The sequence below is a fragment of the Daphnia pulex genome, chromosome 8, assembly GCF_021134715.1.
Source record: "Daphnia pulex isolate KAP4 chromosome 8, ASM2113471v1".
NCBI lineage: Eukaryota > Metazoa > Arthropoda > Branchiopoda > Diplostraca > Daphniidae > Daphnia > Daphnia pulex.
In genome coordinates this window covers 4,939,890-4,959,964 of record NC_060024.1, presented here as the reverse complement: position 1 = coordinate 4,959,964, position 20,075 = coordinate 4,939,890, and the positions used below count along the sequence as shown (strand labels likewise).

The window sequence follows — 20,075 nt, the reverse complement described above, 5'->3', positions numbered from 1 at the left end:
CTCGCGAAACGTTTAAAATAACGACTGCTTTGTCAATAAAGTGCAGCTGTAGGGTCCGACCATAGGAAACGAGAAATGGCGGGAGTACGAATTCTGGGCTTCTTTCTCGAAACACGACTTCAATTAGTTGATGCAGATCTCGAAGAATTTGAAACAGCTGGGCGGTTGAGAGCCAATCTTCGTCGTCGATGCGAGGGGACCGTTGAACCAATTGATCGACTAACGTCTCCATTTTCAATGATGCTGATGGCAGTAAAATCCTTATAATCGACAGGACATCTTTTACTTTGTTTCGACCAATCAAGTCGGCCAGCTGAAGCAGATAATCGCGAGATAAGAGCGCTAAAAGGGGCAACTCTTCGACTTCTTTCCAATGACCAGTCCAACTTTCGAGCTGCTCACGCATGAGTTGAATGTCTTTTTCCAAATCATCCAATTCAATGACAATTCCATCGCTGAAAGTGTATCTGATGCACCCAGAGACGAAAAGATGACCGAAAACTTCTGCCAGTTTCTCGATTAGCCCAACGTTTCTTCGGATTCGGCTAGCAAGGATTTGGCTATCGACATCGTCATCCATGAGAGTCATGTCCAGCAGCTGGAAAGCTTGCTTGAGTTCTTCCATTGAAAGCGATCCTGTCGGTTCCAAGTGGATTTCAATCGAGTAGGATTCGTTTTGGGGATTGATAGCAACTTGTCGGAGCTTTATTAGTTTCTTTTTCGCATCTTCAGATGGTGAAATTATACTGGCGCGAATAGCAGCTTGAATCTCGGGAAGCATGTTGGTGATCCAATTGCAATCAATCGGCTGAACGCGGCCAGAAAGGCGCTGGGAAAAACGTTCTTCTGAGTTACGAACTTCTAGCAACAATTCCTGGTACATATTGAATTCCTTCTGCAGAAAAGGAGCGATCCGAGTTCTGAGAGTCTGCAGCTGACCTGAAGTAAAAATATCACGTTAAATAACAACTAAAATGAGATTTTTTAAACCAAATTACCGTAGACCTCCAACAGATTTCCTTGTAGAATTTTCCCCATAGCTTCCATGTCTTTTTCGTCCTTTTCTCTCAGCCATTCTATAAGGGGATAACGATTTTCCTTTTTGGTTGTTAGGGAACCAACAAACTGCATTGCATTCCGTGTTTCAGGTCGTTCCAAGTCGATGTTCAGTTCTTCATTCACTAGTCGGAGAATTCCCGTTTCTGCGATCTGGACCAAAGTCGTACTATCCCAATTTCCTAACAAGTTTTTGCACACGAAATCGTACAGACTGTCGATGGGGCCTTTTTCTTTGATCGAGAAGAATCGAAGAGCCGTCACAAATGGGCCGATGAGGTGTCGTAAATCTTGAAGATTTCGGAATTCCTTGTATGCTTTTGCAACGCCTTTAACTGGTTGAGGCGTCAGATGACTTTGCGAAAGAACATTGGGATCCGGTTGTAATTTGCTGATTTCATCCATTTGCTTGAATGAAACGGTTCCGCGGGCAACGGTGCTGGCCAATTCCTTCCATGTAACGGCGCATTCACGTACGAAAACTTTCAAATCCTCTTTGCACAATGGATAAATAACCTGAGACTTGACGTTTGGATGCCATACTTTATCCATGAACAAAGCACAATCCTTGAGTCCAAACAGCCATTGTGCAGAAATGGTTGATAGAGGTACCGGCAATGATAAGGCTTCTTCCAGAGTTAAATTACTCATCTCCGAATCAATGTCGTTCAGGTAAGCCTCCCATTCTGTGGAATCAAAGAGTTGAGTGGTTTTTAGATGGCTGACATTTGCATCGTCATCTTCATGGCTGTCTTCGGGATTTTGGGTGATCACATCAGAACGGGAATATCTGCTGTAGAGAAAGGCGTACAGGCAATGTCGTTGTCTCAATTCTTCGACTTCTTGGCGAAATTTAACTTGTTTACATTCTGTTAGACCAAGATTCTTCAAACAATCTTGTACTTGTGGATCCTAGCATTAAACGTATAACCGTTAATATATTTGTAGGAAAAATAATTATAAAAATAAGAGACAACAAGATGAACTTACATTGAGACTTGCCAATTCGATCAGTGGAACTTTCCGGCTTTGTATTTTCTTAAGAATTTCGTCTAGCTGGTCAAAGTGATTCTCTAGCTGCACAACTACGCTTCGTGTACTTCCGTTGCGGTAAGGTTTCAAAGTTTTGTCGACCAGAATTCCAGGTTTCTTCACAACAGAGTGCAAATTCTGGAAGAATTTTAGAGGCAAACTGCTCATAGCTTCTCTGAGATCTACTATCTTTGGGCGCTTGAGAAAAGGAATGCTACCCTCAATTTCAGTCAATCCTAGCAAGACTAGTTTTAATGAAGCAACGTCCTGAAACGATCCTGATTTCACAAGGTCAACATTCATCTTCGAAACCATGGCTTCGATCCCTTGTTTACATTGAGGAAAATTGACGAAAGTAATATCTTCTTGTTGGGCAAAGTAGCGATAGTCTTCCCTGCTAAAACTTGAGAGCGTTTTCAATTTCGTTTCGACAATAGGCACGACGAACGGTAGTAAATAATCGGGTGTAGAATTTGCTAGTCTTGCGACATCCATGGGCTTCTGATTGAAAATTTTGCGGATTGTCTCATGGAATAATACGGCCACACCATTGGACTGCGGATCATTCAAATCAGCTGGTTCGTCGACGGTGATACTCGAAGGCATGGTTGGCACTGTTTCAATATTTGCACTGAGGTTGACACTTCGTGGGACTATAGGGATGAAGATGCGCTGGAAATTTTTTTCCAAAAATTTTGAATTGAGAATTTTTTTTAAATCTTCAGTGGTCGTTTTGTGGAGCAAGAGGTTTGTTAGCAGAAGTGTATCTAAAGATTGCTGATGGTTCACACTTTGTTCATATTCGAACACGGGACGTAGATCAGCATATAAATCATCAATGTCTTTCCATCGGATTAAATAGTCGACGATTCTTGTCGTGCTCTCTTGATTTTTTAGCAACACCTGTGGGATATCTTGAAGTGTCTTCAGGATTGCCACGGTTACCTCTTGATTTTTGTAATTTCTAAGAACTTCAAAATGGCGATTTAGGTGAAACAAAATCCACCAGAAATTGCGCCCAGCATTGATGGCGATGTGTTCGAGAATGGCGATAAGATCTTGACAATTTCGCTTCAGACTTCTAAAGTTATGCAAATAAAGAGAGAATTCTTTGCTTCGGGCTTCCAAAACTTGTTTCATTTTCTCTGGAAATACGTCCATCCTGCAAGCCCCTACTGTGAGTAAGAACAGATGATCGAGACTGACTTGTAGTTCTGGATTCTGAAGACGCAGGGTAAGAAAGGCAAGAAAACCGTCGGATGAATCAGAGTCTACTTCCTTTCGTATCTTTTGAATGCCATCACTCACAAATTCAAAGGCACTATCCCAGTCTACATCAATAGAAAACGAAACATAGAAAATATAGAATACTTATCGTATAAATTTAATGTGGAAAAGGTACCTGGCAAAACATTTGAGACCGCGTGGTTGAATAAAAAACCGCAGAAATCAGATGTTATTCTTCTTTTCGTCTCCGACTTGTGGAGAAACGTTGTTGGACCACGCGTTGTTTGACTTCCCCACCATTTTCCGACAATGGACTCGCGTTTCTGCTTGAATACGAAAAAATTCCACGAGTCAGGTAACAATTCTTCTTCGCGATTGTCACATGGTCCTCGACCTTCATACTCTTTATTTTGGTCATTGATGTTGACGTGAACGAATTTGAATTTTGATCCGGGCAATGCAGGAATCGGAACAGTTCCCTTAAAGATGAATAAGTCTGTACTGATTTGCAAAATTGTCTCAAATTCTCCTTGAGGCGTCTTCCATTCTCCTAAATGCTTGTCTTGTCCAATTATCTTCAAGTTGTGATTTTTTAGTAGTGGTGCTGCAATAAATACTGTGGCCGTCAATGGTGATTCTTGCATCTTGTTTAAGAGATCAGCATCTGACTGCGGTTGCAAATCAGTGTTGGTGTTTTTTTCCATCTCTGAAGTAATTGCTGGTACATCTACACTATTTTTCCCGGTTTCCTCAAGTGGTTTCACATCATCTGTAAGGGCTATTGGGGGTTCTGGAACATCAGCTGACTCATCTTCTTTCTTCATGGTTTCAACTTTGGTAGTGTTTTGTTGGCAGGCTTGGTTATTGAAATTCATCCTTCATCATATTTCAATTCATTTCTAGCACCAACCACTCCTAAAAATAAATAGGTCAATATATTATTAAAAGAAGGAACATAACAAAGTAAGCTTTAGGAGTGGAGTTATGAACTAATTGTTGAATTCCCAAAATTTAAGATAAAATGAACAATATAAGCAGTCATGGGAAATCGTGAAGATATTTCAATTTTGTTCACACTTGTGCTTGTCACTGTCAGTAAAAAAGATCTAATGGAAATGAAAACAAGGTTTTAAATCAAGCACTATCTATAATTCAGTTGCATTGCAACATTTGACATTACACGTGAGATAAGGTTACCTTGATGAAGAATTTCTACTAATGATTAATACGCAACTATATCAATCAACAGTTGGTAGAGCTGTAAGATGAGTTCAAGATTTAACGATTTATATGAATATTGCCTTACCTTTCTCATTACTGCCTTGCCGTTAAAAATCAAATCCAAGACTTATCAATCTGAAAATTTCAAACTGCTGCAATAAAAAATAAATCTAGTTCATTACTGAATAACTGTTAATGCTGAGTACAGCGATAGTAACAAAAAAAGTTGAAAGAAGCTTACAACCTTTTTAATAATGGCAGAATAAACTCGTTCGTATCTGTTTCGTGAGGACACGAAAATCAAAAGACTAGTTAGAGATCAAATCTGTTTTCGTAATTTTCAATTTTTAAGATTACCATTAAAATCATTAAAACGTCCAATTTTATTTTGCTTTCAACGTGCGAAACTTGCAAATGGGATTCTTTAATGCATCGATAACATGTTCGATTTCATCAGTTCGACGACATTTTGTTTTAACTAGTTTAGCATTTAGTCGCTATGCCTGATGGCCGAGATCTAGCGGTCAAAATGTATAACTGTGTGAAAAATGTAAATCAAAATGTAAATCTTGCCGCTAGATGTGCCACCTCCTAGCTTTGTTATACAGAAGAGGATGAGTAGAAAAAAACTCTCCATACCCACTAACATAGTAGAAGAGGGGATGGTATGTTCATTGTTCAATTGTTCACTTAATAGAAATTTCAAATCCCAAATTTCAATTCCTTTCAAATCCCTCCCATCGTTCATGCCAGTACAGTATTCTGTCGGGGTCGGCTACTGCTATAATAGACCGGCTTGAGAGATGGCGAAAGCCTAAATGGACAACATTTTTGTTTCACATCCATGTAAAACAAAATAAAGACGGAGAATGAAATAGGAAAGGAAGAAAGCGCTATAGCGCTAGCGGAGCAACTATCAACAAATTAACCAATAACGTTTCGGTTATTTTTAGAATGACTAATACAAAAAATAAATCAGTTTTTAATATCACTAATTATAGAATAACAGGAATATTCCTAACCCAGAAGAGAAATTACTTAAGTTTCGAGGCAAAATTGTAGCAATTGATTCAGCCATAAAAAATAACGAAGGAAAAGAAGAATGAACATTGAAAATGATGCGATCCTGTGGACCTGTGCTGATTGGTGCTGAGTTTGTTTTTAAATTCAGCCACAGCCCGTTAGTGGCGCCACCTACCCTTTCGCTATTTCGTACGCGGAGTTCGAATTCTCGTTTTCGTAATAATTTAATTAGCTAAACATTCTTTTGACTTTAAAGTTGTTGAAATAAATGTGAAAATATATCAACTTTGATTATGTTAAGATTGCAAGTAATTGGAATCAAAATTCAATTGATAAACTTGAGAAAATGAGAGGAAATTCGTGTTGCGAACAGAGAATGCTTTGCCAACTACATAAAAGAGAAGGCCATCTTAATTGAAATCATTTCAGTTTACCAAAACTAAAATTATTCGACAATGGAAAGTCTGTGTTTTCTCTTTGAATGTTTGTCGTTGTCTGAAAAGCGGAAACGTACCTTTGAGTACGAGGATGAAGGAATTCAACACCGCAGACCCAAGCGACTTCGGTTCGCCAAATCATCAGAGTTAAATATTGTTGGGCTGCAGAGCCGTGAAGAAAATATTCGTTCGAAAAATTCTGGTAACCGCCCCCCAAAAGTGGACGCCGGTATCAGTCCCCTCCTGAGAGGTAACGCAATGGAAGTTGAGGAAGACGTCACGGCAAATGCGCGTATTAACTTGCCACGAAACAAATTGAAGAATCGCAAGCGTCCCGATAATATTCATCATCTGACCCCCGCGTCCGTCGCCATCAGCAAAAACCGACTTAAGAATAACTTGTCGACTGGCCACCCCGGCAAAGGACAACAGCAGACCCGCCAACCCGATCGCGGAATTAACCGTTTGAAGAATTTGGTTTCGTCCAATCACGGCCGCATCGTTAACTTGACGGGGTCTAAACCTAACGTGACTGCTGTTAAAATATCGAAAGTGACGCCAAAACCGATGATGGCTAATAAACGGAACGTGACTGCTGAAGAAGCTGAGGATCCCAGGTCTCATCTGGACTCTAAGAAAAGAAGAACTGTTCAAGCAAGCCGCAGCACAGCCAAGTTTGGGCAGGCAGACGCCATCCCTTCTGCTGTAAGTCGCTCTCTTGACCTGACGACAACATCAAGACGATCTAATACAATATTGTCCGAGCAAACACCGTCAGCCCATCGGCGGATAATCGCACCAAATCGACGCCTCATCATGAACTTGTCGACCCTTTAGTCCTTTAGTCTTCGGTATAATGTAATCAACACCTTTACGGCGATAACCTTTACCGTCTTGCTGCTTTACGGAGAAGAGTATTTGGACGTTTCACTGGATATTGGGATAAGTTGGACAAGATAATTGATTGGCATGGTGCTGGATGGCTGATTAGAGTCAGCATGGATTTGAAGAAGGACTGGCTGGACGAGTTTCAGTTTGCAAAATTTGCTTCATTTTTTCTTTCTTTTTCTTTCAATGTGTCATGAGTCATGACTTATGTGCAGCATAATAAAATTCATTAAATAAAAATACCCTCTTTGTTGCCTAATTGATTAATTTTGTGTGCAAACATCAGCAGCGTGTTTGAGATGATGGAGCATTTCATATAACGGTATTAACAACGGAGTCTATATAGCAGCTCAACTTGATAGCTCAATGTCCTGAAAATACGTAAGTTTAGCCTACAGCCAGCGAGTGCCTTCAAAAATGTCGATAAAATAATAAATGTTGAAATAATAATGAATTGAAATAATAAAATGACCGGAAAAAATCGATATAATAGAGATTAAGATATAAAGAAGAGTTATACGTACTGTGTAATTGGATCCACTTCAGTTCGACGATGTCCAAAGTCCGGATGTATTAATCCGATGCGCTGTCCAATCGGCCGATAGGGTCCAGTAGATCCAAGATTTTAAAACTAAAGATTCCTTTTTATCGAATAAAATTTATTAAAGTGGCTGAGACTAAATTTTTGTCACCCATTTATTTTTATTGTTTAACTACTTTTCCGTTTTCCCTAATCTATATAAATGAAGTCGCTGACGCTAAAAGTAATATTCCTCAAGGCCAGACATTGAAAGCCCACCCCTCCGTACGTCTGTCTACATAGCCTACAGCAGCTAGCAACGTAATTCTTTCGTTCTTTTTTGATGATTTCCACCCCCTTTTTTTTAAATTCTTATTCGCTTTTGACCTTGGTTCTTCAGTCGCCCTTGTTCTTTAGTCAGGAGAGGGTGTTGTTTGTCGTACGTCCAATTCCATTCCTACTTAATTTTGCCACACTTAATTTAATTGCTATCTCGTTTATCTCTCCATCATTACGTTATACGAAAGAATGTCCACAGTGTTTCGACCGAAAGCGGAGAACTGGTGCATTTCGAAATGTGACGTCGAGAAAGTTCATTTTGAGTGGAACATTCAACAGTGGTTGCTCGTAACTTCCGAGGGTCAAGATGATTTATCCGTGCAATTTCAAGAGAAGAAAAGACCCTCTGTGATTTGGTGTTTGACACTCCACAATAGAAAAGGTCACGTCACTCTTGGTGTGTCCCAGCCGTCCCGTCATTACACAGACCAATCCTACCGAGTGGAGATGACAATTCTGAATGAAAAAGGAGGAAAGGTTTGGTTCCAGAAAGTTATCGTGCCGAAGAAATTTGATGGGATTTATGAATTTATGAAGATTGACAAACTTCTGATGGAATACCAGTACATGTTATCGGACGGCAGTGTAACCGTTGGTTGTGAGATTGAGTATATAACTAAGGAAGAATCGGTATCGGATAAGGGCATTACTCATTGCGCTCAGTCAGCATCAATTAATTGCACCAATCAATTGGTTACCCAGCAGGAACGATTATTTGAAGACAATTCAGCGACGTCACTCTTAACGTCCATGGGCGCCAATTTCAAGCTCACAAATGTATTTTGGTATCCAGCAGCAAAGTATTTGGGGCCATGTTCAACCACCCTACCAAGGAAAATATCACAAATCAAGTTGTGATTGAAGACATTCAACCTGAAGTATTTTACCAACTCCTTCGTTTCATTTACACCGGCCGCTTGACTTCAACCACCATGGAAACAATGGCTGCCAGACTGTTTGCGGCTGCCGACAAATATTTGCTGGATCAACTGAAATCCGAATGCGAGTCTCATTTGCTTCGTCAAATGTCGGCCGAGAATTGCATGGAATTGCTTCTGCTCAGCAGCGACCAGATCCACCCAGCGGATAATTTGAAGACAAAGGCAGTGGATTTCTTCCGGCGTTATCCACGTGAAGTGATGGCGACCGAAGGATGGAAAAAGGCGAGACAAGAACATCCCAATCATTCTATTTGGAATTTGTTGTAACGAGATTATATGGACACTGCCATTTTGGTTTATATAATCGTAAACAAAGAAAATCATTTTTTTTTTCGGCTTGTTCCAGTCCTGATTTAATGGTATTGATGCCTTAACACAGAAATTCTTTTTTGAATACCCTCGGTCAGGTGTGACACTGATTTGTAGAGTATATTCTGAAATAAAAATAATTCCATTCTCAACTTTTAAGTAGTTCAATTATTATTTCCCGATTATTTCGCTGTTATTTCACATAAATCTTCTTCGTTTCATGACTTTATTGAGAAAGAAAGCGATGTTAAGCAGATTTTAAGGTCAATTGAAAACAGTGCGGAATCATTTGTTGCGTTTAAGTACCTGTGTTATTCACGTGATTGTTGATCATTTTCTCGAGTTAAGTTATTTGCTCCAAGCTGAAAGTCCTCCTCTCCAGAGCTAATCAATCTGTGGTAATGGTAAGTCATATTCTTACCGTTTCACACAGCAGACGACGATTTGGCAACGATATGGGAGGAAAAGGCTTCGTCAATCTGCCCAGCACACCTAATACCGACACATCCCGCCTTGTTGTTGGCAAACGATGAAAGAATGGACACACTAAACAGCCAATAAAGCTGATAATTGGGGGGTTCAAAAAAGGTATTATTTTGAAAATACTGCTGGTCCGGAATCGAATCCGCACAAGAGCTAATGCCTGTATAAGAGAGATGGACACAGAGAAAACGAATCAACAAGAGGGAATTGTTAGGAAATAGGGCAACAGCAGCAACAAAATCAGTAGTATAATCTCCTGAACGTGCTCCAGCAATATCTTAAAATCTAATCCAGCTTCCGGAATTTCGTTCATATATCTTGTCGTTTCCTCCAGCTGATGGAATAAAAAGCTTTTGGCCACAGCTCACAATCTAAAAAACAAGTCTACAGCATATCTAAGACTAACGTATTTTGAATTTGGTTTAAATCTACTGTAACATGTAAAAATGTGTTAGTTGGAATCAAATGTACAACGCAATCGATTCTGTATTTGCAATTCTGAATCAACAAATTTTCTCCATTCTAAGATTCTACACACAGTAGAGCAGATTCTCAAAAGATTCAAAGGTTATTTTCAATTTAAAAAAATTACAGAAGGTAATCATAGCATAGTTAAGAAAATTCTGAATACTTTCATTTCCATGAATTTTGGACATAACAGAGAGCAAGGGAGTGAGCCTTGGACAAATGTTGAATGTAACTTTCTTGAATGTCGCACAACAAACGCGGGTTCTCTTCTTTCATCTTTTTCCATCCGTCGGACGCCATGACTTCGACTGGGTGACGCCGGAAGAATTTGATGGCTTCCTCCCGGAACCGATCGGCTGGATATTGTTGGTCGATCAACAGCAACTCGAAACAATTGTCAACTGACATGTGGCAATGCAAATGTTTTTCGCACTCGGCTTTCAGTTGATCCAGTAGATATTTGTCAGCAGCGACCAACAGTCCAGAGGCCAATTTGTTCATCTTGTCCAAAGGCACACGTCCGGTGTAAATAAAACGAAGAAGTTCGTAGAACACGTCTGGCTCAGTATCTTCAATGACGACGAGACTCGACAGATTTTCTTTAGTCGGATGCTGGAACATGGCGGCAAAGACTTCACTTCTTGTCGCCAAAATACATTTGTGAGCTTGAAATTCGCGACCACGGACGTTGAAAGTGAAGTCGCTGAACAGCATGCCGTCGAATAGTTCTTCTAGTTGATCAATCAATTGACCACTGCAAATAACTGGTAGGGGGTGTGCAGTTTCAGCCTCGTCCATTACAGTAGATTCTTCATTGAAGTAAGATAGAATCTCACAGTGAAAAGTGAGGCTCCCATTCGCTTGTTGGCAGTCAGAGTTCAGGATTTCTTCTTTGGTTAATTTGAATGGAACCTCATACACACCTGGCTTTGATGACATTACTTGCTGGTGAATCTTCTCTCCTTTTTGGTTTGCAATTGATAGCTTCACTAAAACTGGGTTGACAATATTTATGCATTCTCCCTCTGTATTAATGTGGACCACATAAATTCCTAACGTGGTAACCTTGTCAATCAGTTGCAGTTTCCATAGATAATTTGGAGTTTCTTTCGCTGAAAATGGAGGTGACCACAGATATGAATGGTATGACTCTGATTTTGGTGACCTCAGAGTAGTTAAAAATGGCACTTGAATGTTAAACACATTATTCACTTGAGCAACTTTCAATTCCATATTTTAAAAATTAACTGGTATTTGGGAGATATTGGTAGGATAGGCCCAAGCAACAAAAATGTGAGTCCGACCTGAATTGACAACCAATAAGTGTGATTATTAATTCCAAAAAGCATAAATATTTACTTGATGCACAACTTACTGTTTTATTTGAGCACCTCGTTGTGCTGTCTGTGATTTGAAGATGCGTTTGCAATGTCGGAGAAATTACGAGGCAATAAATGTCTTTGATCGTCTGTGTGCTACTGATGTGCTTAATCACTTCGACTTTGCATACAAAACTTTATCAGACAATTTGAAACAGCGGTTTGAAAATAACAGCTATTTTTCTGGTTAAATTTGATACGAAAGCAAATGACAAAAAGAACAAGTTTGGGCCAACGATTCTTTATACCTAGAGGGTATCAGCAGGGTCGTTCGCAGATGGCAATATGGCATTATGGCAACAACGACTCACAGAATTTAACCATTATTCAACTCATAATAATCATTGAAAAAATTTACTAAAAAAAAATTTTTATTTATTTTTTAATGTTCAAATTTATTTTCTGTAATCTTGGGGTTTTATTATTATATTTGTTATAGAAAATTGTTTTCGTTCGCTGCAGGGTTTTATTTCGAGATTCTCTCCCCAGGGGGCTGACTTTTTTCAAATAGACAAAGAATCAAAGTCCTCACTGTTTAAAGTTGCAATTCAGCATAAGCATATTAACGTTTCGGGCTTTTGTCATCGTCGTTCGTCGAACATTTCTCGTGAATTCATCATTGTAAGTTCGCTTTCGTTTTTCGTATCGAAATATCTGATTATCTTGCTTAATAAATAACACATGCTTTCTTCGTTACGTTTTGTTTGTTCCTCAGAAAAATGGACCAAAACTTTGCTAAGAAAAGAAAACGAGACCCAAGGCCAACACCATACCGACCGCTAGAGGATTCTTGGTGAATTTCCAAATGTACTATCGAAAAAGTCCGTTTTGAGTGGAATATTCAACATTTTGTCTTTCAAAATACGGATTGTGATTTTGAATCGATTCAATTTTCACTCAAAGATTCCCCTGATTATTTGTGGAATCTGAAATTAGTCGCTGGACCAACTGAACGACCATCAGATTTTTCAGTCGCTTTCTCATCACGCACTTACCCCAACAAAATGTATCGATTTACGACAGCCATTTTCAATCAAAGAAGTGAAAAGATATCAGCACAGGAAGTCATCTTGCAGAAAAATTCCCAGCCATCTCTCATCATTTTTACGGTTGACAAACAATTAGCCGTGGATTCTTTGCTGCCAGACGGCAGTCTTACCATTCATTGTGAAGTTGAATATGCAGTTGGGAAAGAAAACGTGTCAGATACAAACGAAGATTGTCGAGGCCACCAGATCGAATGCAGCGATCAATTCTCAGCTAATATCGGAAATTTATTTAACAACGAAACGTTTAGTGACGTCACATTCAAAGTCTTCGGCCAGGAATTTAAAGCGCACAAGAACATTTTGGCCGCAAGAAGCGAAGTGTTTGCGGCCATGTTTGAATATCCGACGAAAAAACAGTCGTCAAATAAGGTGGAAATTGTGGAAATTTTCTATGAACCTGACGTGTTCGAGGAAGTTCTACGCTTCATCTACACCGGTTTGGTGCCCTTGGACAAGATGGAAAGCATGGCCGATTTACTCCTCGAAGCTGCCAACGAGTACTCACTGGAAAAACTGAAAATCTCGTGCGAAAATCACGAGATTCATAACATGTCTGCTGACGCTTGTTTTCGTCATCTTACGGGCACCGACCACATCAATCCAGAGGAAAGATTGAAGAAAAGTGCCATCCTTTACTTTCGTCGTTTCCCAGGTAAAGTCATGGCGACCGACGAATGGAAAGAGTATAAAGAGTGGGCCGATGATCCGGTTTGGACCCTTATCCGAGATATCATGGAGACGATACATCTTCCACAAGTTTAATACACTCAAATCTGTTTTTCCTATTGATCATTTCATCTAATGCAATGACCTAGATCTATAAATTGATTGAAATAATTTTCCCTTTATCTTCAACTGTTTGGAAAATTGTTGGAAAATACAAAGACATTTGAGTATAATCCCCTTGTATTTCCGATTTTCTTTTCCATCACGCCGACTTATCGATTATTTATTATATACTTTTGTTTTCAGTTTAATTCGTCAGAAGAGAAGGTCAATCACTTTGAGATTTTAGACATCAGTTAGAACGTTTATTACGATTGTTTTCCTTTTCATTAAACCGACCGAGTGGCTCTGGCAAAGAGTTGGAAAATAATGTCTCATATTGTTTTGTTTTTTACCGACCAGATCCATCAAGTGAAAAATTTGAAGCAATGCGACATTTTTTGCGAATGCGAAACTAACACTTTTAATAATTCAGCCACAGTGCGTTAGTGACCCCACCTACCAATGCTGCACTGTTAAAAAGGGTACCAATTTTTGGGGGTTGCCAACCACCAAAAATTTGTAAATGCACGAAATTTTGACTTTTTTCGAAAATTCTGGGGTTTTACGTACCACTTTCATTTTTTCAAATTTAACTACAAATATTTGGGGAAAACTACCCCCAAATTTTTGGGCATGGCCAGACATTTAGGGAGTGCATAATATATAAGCATACTTGGGACATAGATTTTAGTCATGATTAGCAAAGTAATCCCGTCGGCAACCGGCAGAGACATAATGACAAGTTCAGCTTTTCTATAAACTATGCAGCAGCGATAGAATTATTTCAAGTACATTTAAAATTTTTATAGTTTATTCATTTTTATATTAATCAAAGTATTTGCAAACTACTTGTCAAGTAGATCAATTTTCCAACTTGAAATATTTTCAAGCATGCATCCCTTTCCTTAAAAATTATATCGATTTCTGAAAACGTAAGTATTCTATCGTATAATATTAAGTCTAAGTACTAGTATTTTCGACAAACACGCCCGCTACCCTCTAACTCTTATTTTCTATACTAACAAAGACTATAAAACTTTTTAAGTCCTTACGTACAGGAAATCAAATCTAATTCATAAATATATAACATGTTAATAAGTCAATTGGTCAAGTGGTTAGCGAGCTGAGCTAGCAAGTCAAAGGTTGAAGGTTCGATTCTGGCCCAAGTCACATCTTTTATTTGTCTTCTATACAACCCCGAACTTTTCGTATTGCGATACGATACAAATTTTTCGGGTTTGGGAACCCCAGATCTGGTCTAGCGAGAATTTAGGGCGTTTAACCCCGAAATAGTTGTTAAGTTTTTTAACAGTGTGTGCTATTTCGTATGCGCAGACATATAATTATTATTTTCGTTATCGATTCTAATTTCGTTTACAAAATTCCACTAACCCTTCAGGTAATGCGAATAAACATGTTCAAAGTTCTAAAAATAATAACCGAATAATTTTATTTATGAAAATGATAACATTTTTACGAAAAAAAAAAAAAAGAAAACAACCTTATTACAAAGAAATCATTTCCGAATTTAACGTTTACTGGACTCAAACGCAGGACAGCATGCAAGCCAGTTAAAGGTTTTGACACTAGGCTATATAAGTATATATTACTTTATTAAAAGTCTTAATTAAAACATTCAAGTAAAATACCCTCAGACAATTGCTGTTGAGGTATATAGGCTAATCGACTTCCGGAAATAGTTATGAGGTTTAATAATCCGTCCTCCGGGTTAAATGCCTTTCAGCTCGTCGTCGATGTCTGTATACCTGGTCTGTACTGTCTCCCACGGCTTCCCATGTCAGCTGTCTGTCTGTGTAAAATAACCATGCGTACTCACTTAACTCAACTCACTATACGATATAATTAACACAAACATTTTCTAACTTAACGCAACTAACCAAAAAACTAATTCTAGTGCCTATACTCACACATACGCTGTCGCATATAATAATTCAAAACAAACATGAGGTAAACCGTTCAGGCAAGCCAGATCGATTGTCGTCATAAGACGTGGGACAATCTTGTACGCCGTTGTACTCGAGCGTTGGCTTAATAGACCGGCATCAGAGATATATCACGAACCCTGAATGAAATGGACAACTGTTTTTGGAAGCGTGCTAGCGGAGTAATGCACATCAAATACGAATAAACCGATAACGTATTTGAAAGTTTTAGTGGGCTACGCCAATTCAATAAAATTGAAAATATATCACAAGCTTCCAAATTGGCGGTAAAACAGACGAGAAGAAGCGAGGAAGAAGGAACTTTTAGCCGAAATGGATGGACGATTGAGGGCACTGGATCTCTAAACTCAACAACCGTTATTTTCCTACTACTAGAAATAATTCAAATTTTGAGGTAAAATTTCAACTTGAATAGTACGTGTCAGACTAGGACAAGTCTTATCTAATTTAAGCTTTCTCCGGAATTAGAACCCGGAACTCTAGCATGGCAGTCGAGGTCCATACCACTAGGCTACTATACGATATCAACAGTCACATAAAATATTGGTAAAAAACTTAGCCAATCGCTGGTGAGGATATGATCTATACAATTCTACACCCGGAAATAGTTCTACCCGGATGTGCGACCATGATATAGTGGTTATGGCACCTTATGTTGATACGAAAGGTACCGGGTTCGATACCTGCTCTCGGTTAAATGCCTTTCAAATCCCTCTCATCGTTCATGCCTGTATACTGTATACTCTCTCCCTCTGTTTCCCATGTCCACTGTCTGTCTGTATATAAAATAACCCTGAATGTACTAACTTAACTCAACTAATGACTAACTTAAAACCACTAACAAAAACCAACAAACTAACCTAATAACACTCACTAACGCAGAAGAAGAAAACAACTTGAGATAAACAATTCAGGGCAAGTTATAGATCAATTGTCATCGTAAGACGTGGGACGCTCTTGTACGCCGTAGTAGGCCTACTCGAGGGCTACTGCTGTAATAGACCGGCTTGAGAGATGGCGAAACCCTGAATCGACAACATTTTTGTTTTAAAACAAAATAAAGACGGAGGATGAACAAAGGGAAAGGAATAAAGCGCTATAGCGCTAGCGGAGCAACTATCAACAAATAAACCAATAATGTTTCGGTTATTTTTAGAATGACTACAAAAAATAAATCAGTTTTTAATATATCTCCTCAAGACTGTCGGTGTAACAGAGATGTGAGACCTGTTAGCCAAAATGGAAGGCACGGTTTTGCATACGGATGATTAAAAAAACAAAAATTTGTTTGGGGGAATGGGGTTGACCATGAAAAGTGACTTCACGATCAAGGAACGATTGGTGATTTTTATCACTTGCCTTCGTAATGTCGAATGCTATTTTGAAAAAACTTAGCCGGCCATAAACGGAAGAATTTCTACGTCGCATTGCAAACGGACTTGTATTCTTTGACCACCTGCACCTTGATGAATGCTGTATACCCGGAGGGAAAGGCAAGGCTTGGAATTACCCAAAGTGGGAGTGGCACTGTGGTGCATCACAGATCGTTATTCGCCTTGCTAAATAAGTAGATCCGCTGGTAACAATTTTCGTTCTGACCAATTCTTCGACTCTTCAGACCTGCCCTTATTAACAGTCGTCTAAAATTGGCAAAATATGTTGTTAATTTTAATGCTATTGAGTGTCGCGGTAAACCAGCACGACGCTTCTCCGGTCTCTCCCGAATACGAAGCCCGGGTAATCGTCGTGTAAAAAAGCTGTCACCATGACGACTAAATATTTTTTTTTCACTTTAATTTTTGTCTAGAATTATCTGGCGAGTTTCGGCTTCCTGGAACCGAAATGAAAGAATTCATCCACTTCGTCCGTTTCCGATAATACTATGCGAAATGCCTTAAGTGATTTCCAATCCTGTGCTGGCTTAAATCCAACAGGTGGGATGATTTACATACAAAATCACATGATGCAATTAATACTGTAGGCTATTATCCTTAACAAAGGCTATATTTAAAAAAAAATTGTTTTCAGGTATTGTGGTCAAGGAAACATTGAAATTGATGAGGAAGCCTCGTTGCGGACTTCCGCAGCCGCATCGAATCACACGAGGTTCTTTCTCTCTCAACTTAAATAGTAAAGGTTCGTAATGATTTTTCTGTGCTCTCTTCTTGCACTTGATTGTTATTTGGGGTGACTTATTTCACGTTTTAGAAGGAAACCATTGGAATAATAAAACTGATTTGACTTGTAACATTTACCGATACACTCCGGATTTGGAAAAATCCGTTGTGGATCGAGAAATCGCCAAAGACTTTCGGCTATGGCAGGAACCAGGAAGTGACCCCGTTGACTTTCACTCTTGTTGAGACGACAGAAGCCGACATTAAAATTTGGTAACTAGTCGATAACTTGGCGTATATTGCGATTACATCTGCTATTAATTAAATAACGAATTCTTTATTTTTTTGGGCAGTTTTGAGTTCACTGTTAAAAAGGGTACCAATTTTTGGGGGTTGTCAACCACCAAAAATTTGTAAATGCACGAAATTTTGACTTTTTTCGAAAATTCTGGGGTTTTACGTACCACTTTCATTTTTTCAGATTTAACTACAAATATTTGGGGAAAATTACCCCCAAATTTTTGGCATGGCCAGACATTTAGGGAGTGTATAATATATAAGCCTACTTGGGACATAGATTTTAGTCATGATTAGCAAAGTAATCCCGTCGGCAACCGGCAGAGACATAATGAAAAGTTCAGCTTTTCTATAAACTATGCAGCAGCGATAGAATTATTTCAAGTACATTTAAAATTTTTATAGTTTATTCATTTTTATATTAATCAAAGTATTTGCAAACTACTTGTCAAGTAGATCAATTTTCCAACTTGAAATATTTTCAAGCATGCATCCCTTTCCTTAAAAATTATATCGATTTCTGAAAACGTAAGTATTCTAACGTATAATATTAAGTCTAAGTACTAGTATTTTCGACAAACACGCCCGCTACCCTCTAACTCTTATTTTCTATACTAACAAAGACTATAAAACTTTCTAAGTCCTTACGTACAGGAAATCAAATCAAATTCATAAATATATATTGTGATTATAAGTCAATTGGTCAAGTGGTTAGCGAGCTGAGCTAGCAAGTCAAAGGTTGAAGGTTCGATTCTGGCCTAAGTCGCATCTTTTATTTGTCTTCTGTACAACCCCGAACGTTTCGTATTGCGATACGATACAAATATTTCGGGTTTGGGAACCCCAGATCTCAGTTGCCGAGAATTTAGGGCGTTTAACCCCGAAATAGTTGGGAAGTTTTTTAACAGTGATTTGGCGCTTATTCCGACGGGACAGGTGATATATCGTTTGACGGTCCGGGTGGCGATTTGGCTCACGCTTTCCTTTCAAATTTGGATTATAAAGGCATAGTACATTTCGATGAAGCCGAAACATGGAGCAGTTGGAGCAGCAGCAGTAACGGTATAAACATTTTCATCAGCGAAATTCCCTTGATTTTGCATATACTGCGGATATACTGCTCCTGCGTGTTTTGAGCTTATGAAGTAGATCTTATCGTTACAAAACACATTGATTCAGGTACAAATCTGTTCCAGTTGGCTACATACCAATTTGACCATGTACTTGGACTGAAAGATTCCAAAGTCCAAACGGCTGTTATATGCACTCAATCCACGATTACCCCACTGATTTCAAATTGGAAACCGACGACATAAACAAAATACAGGTATACACTCATTTTCGTGTTGTACTCAACTAATGAATGTACATAACACTTTATGCTGAAACGATTTCGCTAATTTTCATTATTTGTTAAAAGGAAATTTATGGCGCGAAAATGAATGAAACTTCGAAAGAAATCGCATCAGACATGAAGAAATTTGAAAAGGAATAATTAAAAAAAAGGTAACTTGCACATTATGAACAACGAGAAATTCCTTGTAGGATATGTTATAACAGAAATTCGTCCCTTGCTGGCATTATCAGCAACGAAAACAGAGTTGGCGGAAGGGAAGGCAATCATCGAGGATTTGGAAACCACATTAAAGATCTCACCGACCAAAATTACGCTTGGAGCACTTAGGCTACTGATTTCAAAGAGGAATAATTTGGAACAGATGGGAATAAACGCCCAGTAGGCCTATTCGTCTGAATGATTTCTCTTTTGGTCGTGGATTCTCTTTTCTTTTGTTTTGCATATACGGTTGATAATTTAAACAAAAACTTGTTTTACTAACAAATAGAAAAACAAAAACTTGCTTTGTAACCAAACTTATTTTTATGGGGTTGACCGTGAAGAGTAACTTCACGATCCAGAACGATTAGTGATGATCCATAGCATCCCTTTGCCCCTGTTGACTAAAGCTATTAAAACCTAACCGGCCATATAAACCGATTTAAACGGAAGGAGTTTGTTCTTTTTGAGTTTTTGGGATGACACATATATAAAAGGTTTAGGCCTACTAAAAAAATGCAACTAGCAACGCAATTCCCGCTTCAAATTCCGAGTCAGAGATGAGAGGTGGAGCCTCACCTAGTAATGAACGAAGGGCAGCTTGCGCTGTAGGCTCTTGCCGTCCGATCACTTTTTTGAGTTTGATCGCGATTAAACTCAAAAGACGATGAGTTGATCTTGCGATCAAACTCAAACAATTGAGTTTGATCGCGATTAAAATTTTTGCAATAAAACTCAAAATCATTTTTCTCACAATTTGCGCCATCTAGCGGTCAATATAACAAACTCACGTATATCTCGTCCAGTTGTCCGACAAACGCGGGAAGTAGATTGTACAATTGAAAAAGAAATTACACTGCTGGTAGGCTAGTGTAGTACATCAGTCTAATACGATGCTAAATCATATCAGAAAATTAAAATACAAAAATAAACTATGTTTCCAAAATACATGTTGTCATCAAGATTCAAGATTTTATTGACAAAAGCGAACATGAAACAATT

The 20,075-nt window shown here is 38.7% G+C and overlaps 4 protein-coding genes across 4 annotated transcripts; 2 read left to right on the top strand and 2 right to left on the bottom strand.

Annotated features, from left to right (window-relative positions):
• Positions 1 to 305: 305 nt before the first annotated feature.
• Positions 306 to 2,737, bottom strand: LOC124199348. Its single transcript, XM_046595158.1, has 2 exons — positions 2,047 to 2,737; positions 306 to 1,968 (listed from the first exon to the last, which is right to left on the bottom strand). The coding sequence occupies exons 1-2, from the start codon at positions 2,692 to 2,694 to the stop codon at positions 985 to 987; spliced, it is 1,632 nt and encodes a 543-aa protein (XP_046451114.1). The 5' UTR covers positions 2,695 to 2,737; the 3' UTR covers positions 306 to 984.
• A 5,195-nt stretch (positions 2,738 to 7,932) lies between these two features.
• LOC124200552 (speckle-type POZ protein B-like) lies at positions 7,933 to 8,951 on the top strand. The gene is made up of 2 exons (XM_046596820.1): positions 7,933 to 8,520; positions 8,577 to 8,951. The coding sequence occupies exons 1-2, from the start codon at positions 7,933 to 7,935 to the stop codon at positions 8,949 to 8,951; spliced, it is 963 nt and encodes a 320-aa protein (XP_046452776.1).
• Positions 8,952 to 9,944: 993 nt separating this feature from the next.
• LOC124199347 (speckle-type POZ protein-like) lies at positions 9,945 to 11,583 on the bottom strand. The gene is made up of 2 exons (XM_046595157.1): positions 11,320 to 11,583; positions 9,945 to 11,248 (listed from the first exon to the last, which is right to left on the bottom strand). The coding sequence occupies exon 2, from the start codon at positions 11,175 to 11,177 to the stop codon at positions 10,110 to 10,112; it is 1,068 nt and encodes a 355-aa protein (XP_046451113.1). The 5' UTR covers positions 11,178 to 11,248; positions 11,320 to 11,583; the 3' UTR covers positions 9,945 to 10,109.
• A 269-nt stretch (positions 11,584 to 11,852) lies between these two features.
• LOC124199346 (protein roadkill-like) lies at positions 11,853 to 13,260 on the top strand. Its single transcript, XM_046595156.1, has 2 exons — positions 11,853 to 11,944; positions 12,039 to 13,260. Exon 2 carries the CDS (start codon positions 12,328 to 12,330, stop codon positions 13,132 to 13,134), a length of 807 nt encoding a protein of 268 aa, XP_046451112.1. The 5' UTR covers positions 11,853 to 11,944; positions 12,039 to 12,327; the 3' UTR covers positions 13,135 to 13,260.
• Positions 13,261 to 20,075: the final 6,815 nt, after the last annotated feature.

Bases quoted from the DNA above. Each gene is read 5' to 3' on its own strand.
- LOC124199346 (XM_046595156.1), top strand. From the start codon at position 12,328: ATGTATCGATTTACGACAGCCATTTTCAATCAAAGAAGTGAAAAGATA.
- LOC124199347 (XM_046595157.1), bottom strand. From the start codon at position 11,177: ATGGAATTGAAAGTTGCTCAAGTGAATAATGTGTTTAACATTCAAGTG.
- LOC124200552 (XM_046596820.1), top strand. From the start codon at position 7,933: ATGTCCACAGTGTTTCGACCGAAAGCGGAGAACTGGTGCATTTCGAAA. The intron at 8,521-8,576 runs GTATTTTGGTAT...CACCCTACCAAG, and splicing joins CCAATTTCAAGCTCACAAAT to GAAAATATCACAAATCAAGT.
- LOC124199348 (XM_046595158.1), bottom strand. From the start codon at position 2,694: ATGCCTTCGAGTATCACCGTCGACGAACCAGCTGATTTGAATGATCCG. The intron at 1,969-2,046 runs GTAAGTTCATCT...GTTTAATGCTAG, and splicing joins TCGAATTGGCAAGTCTCAAT to GATCCACAAGTACAAGATTG.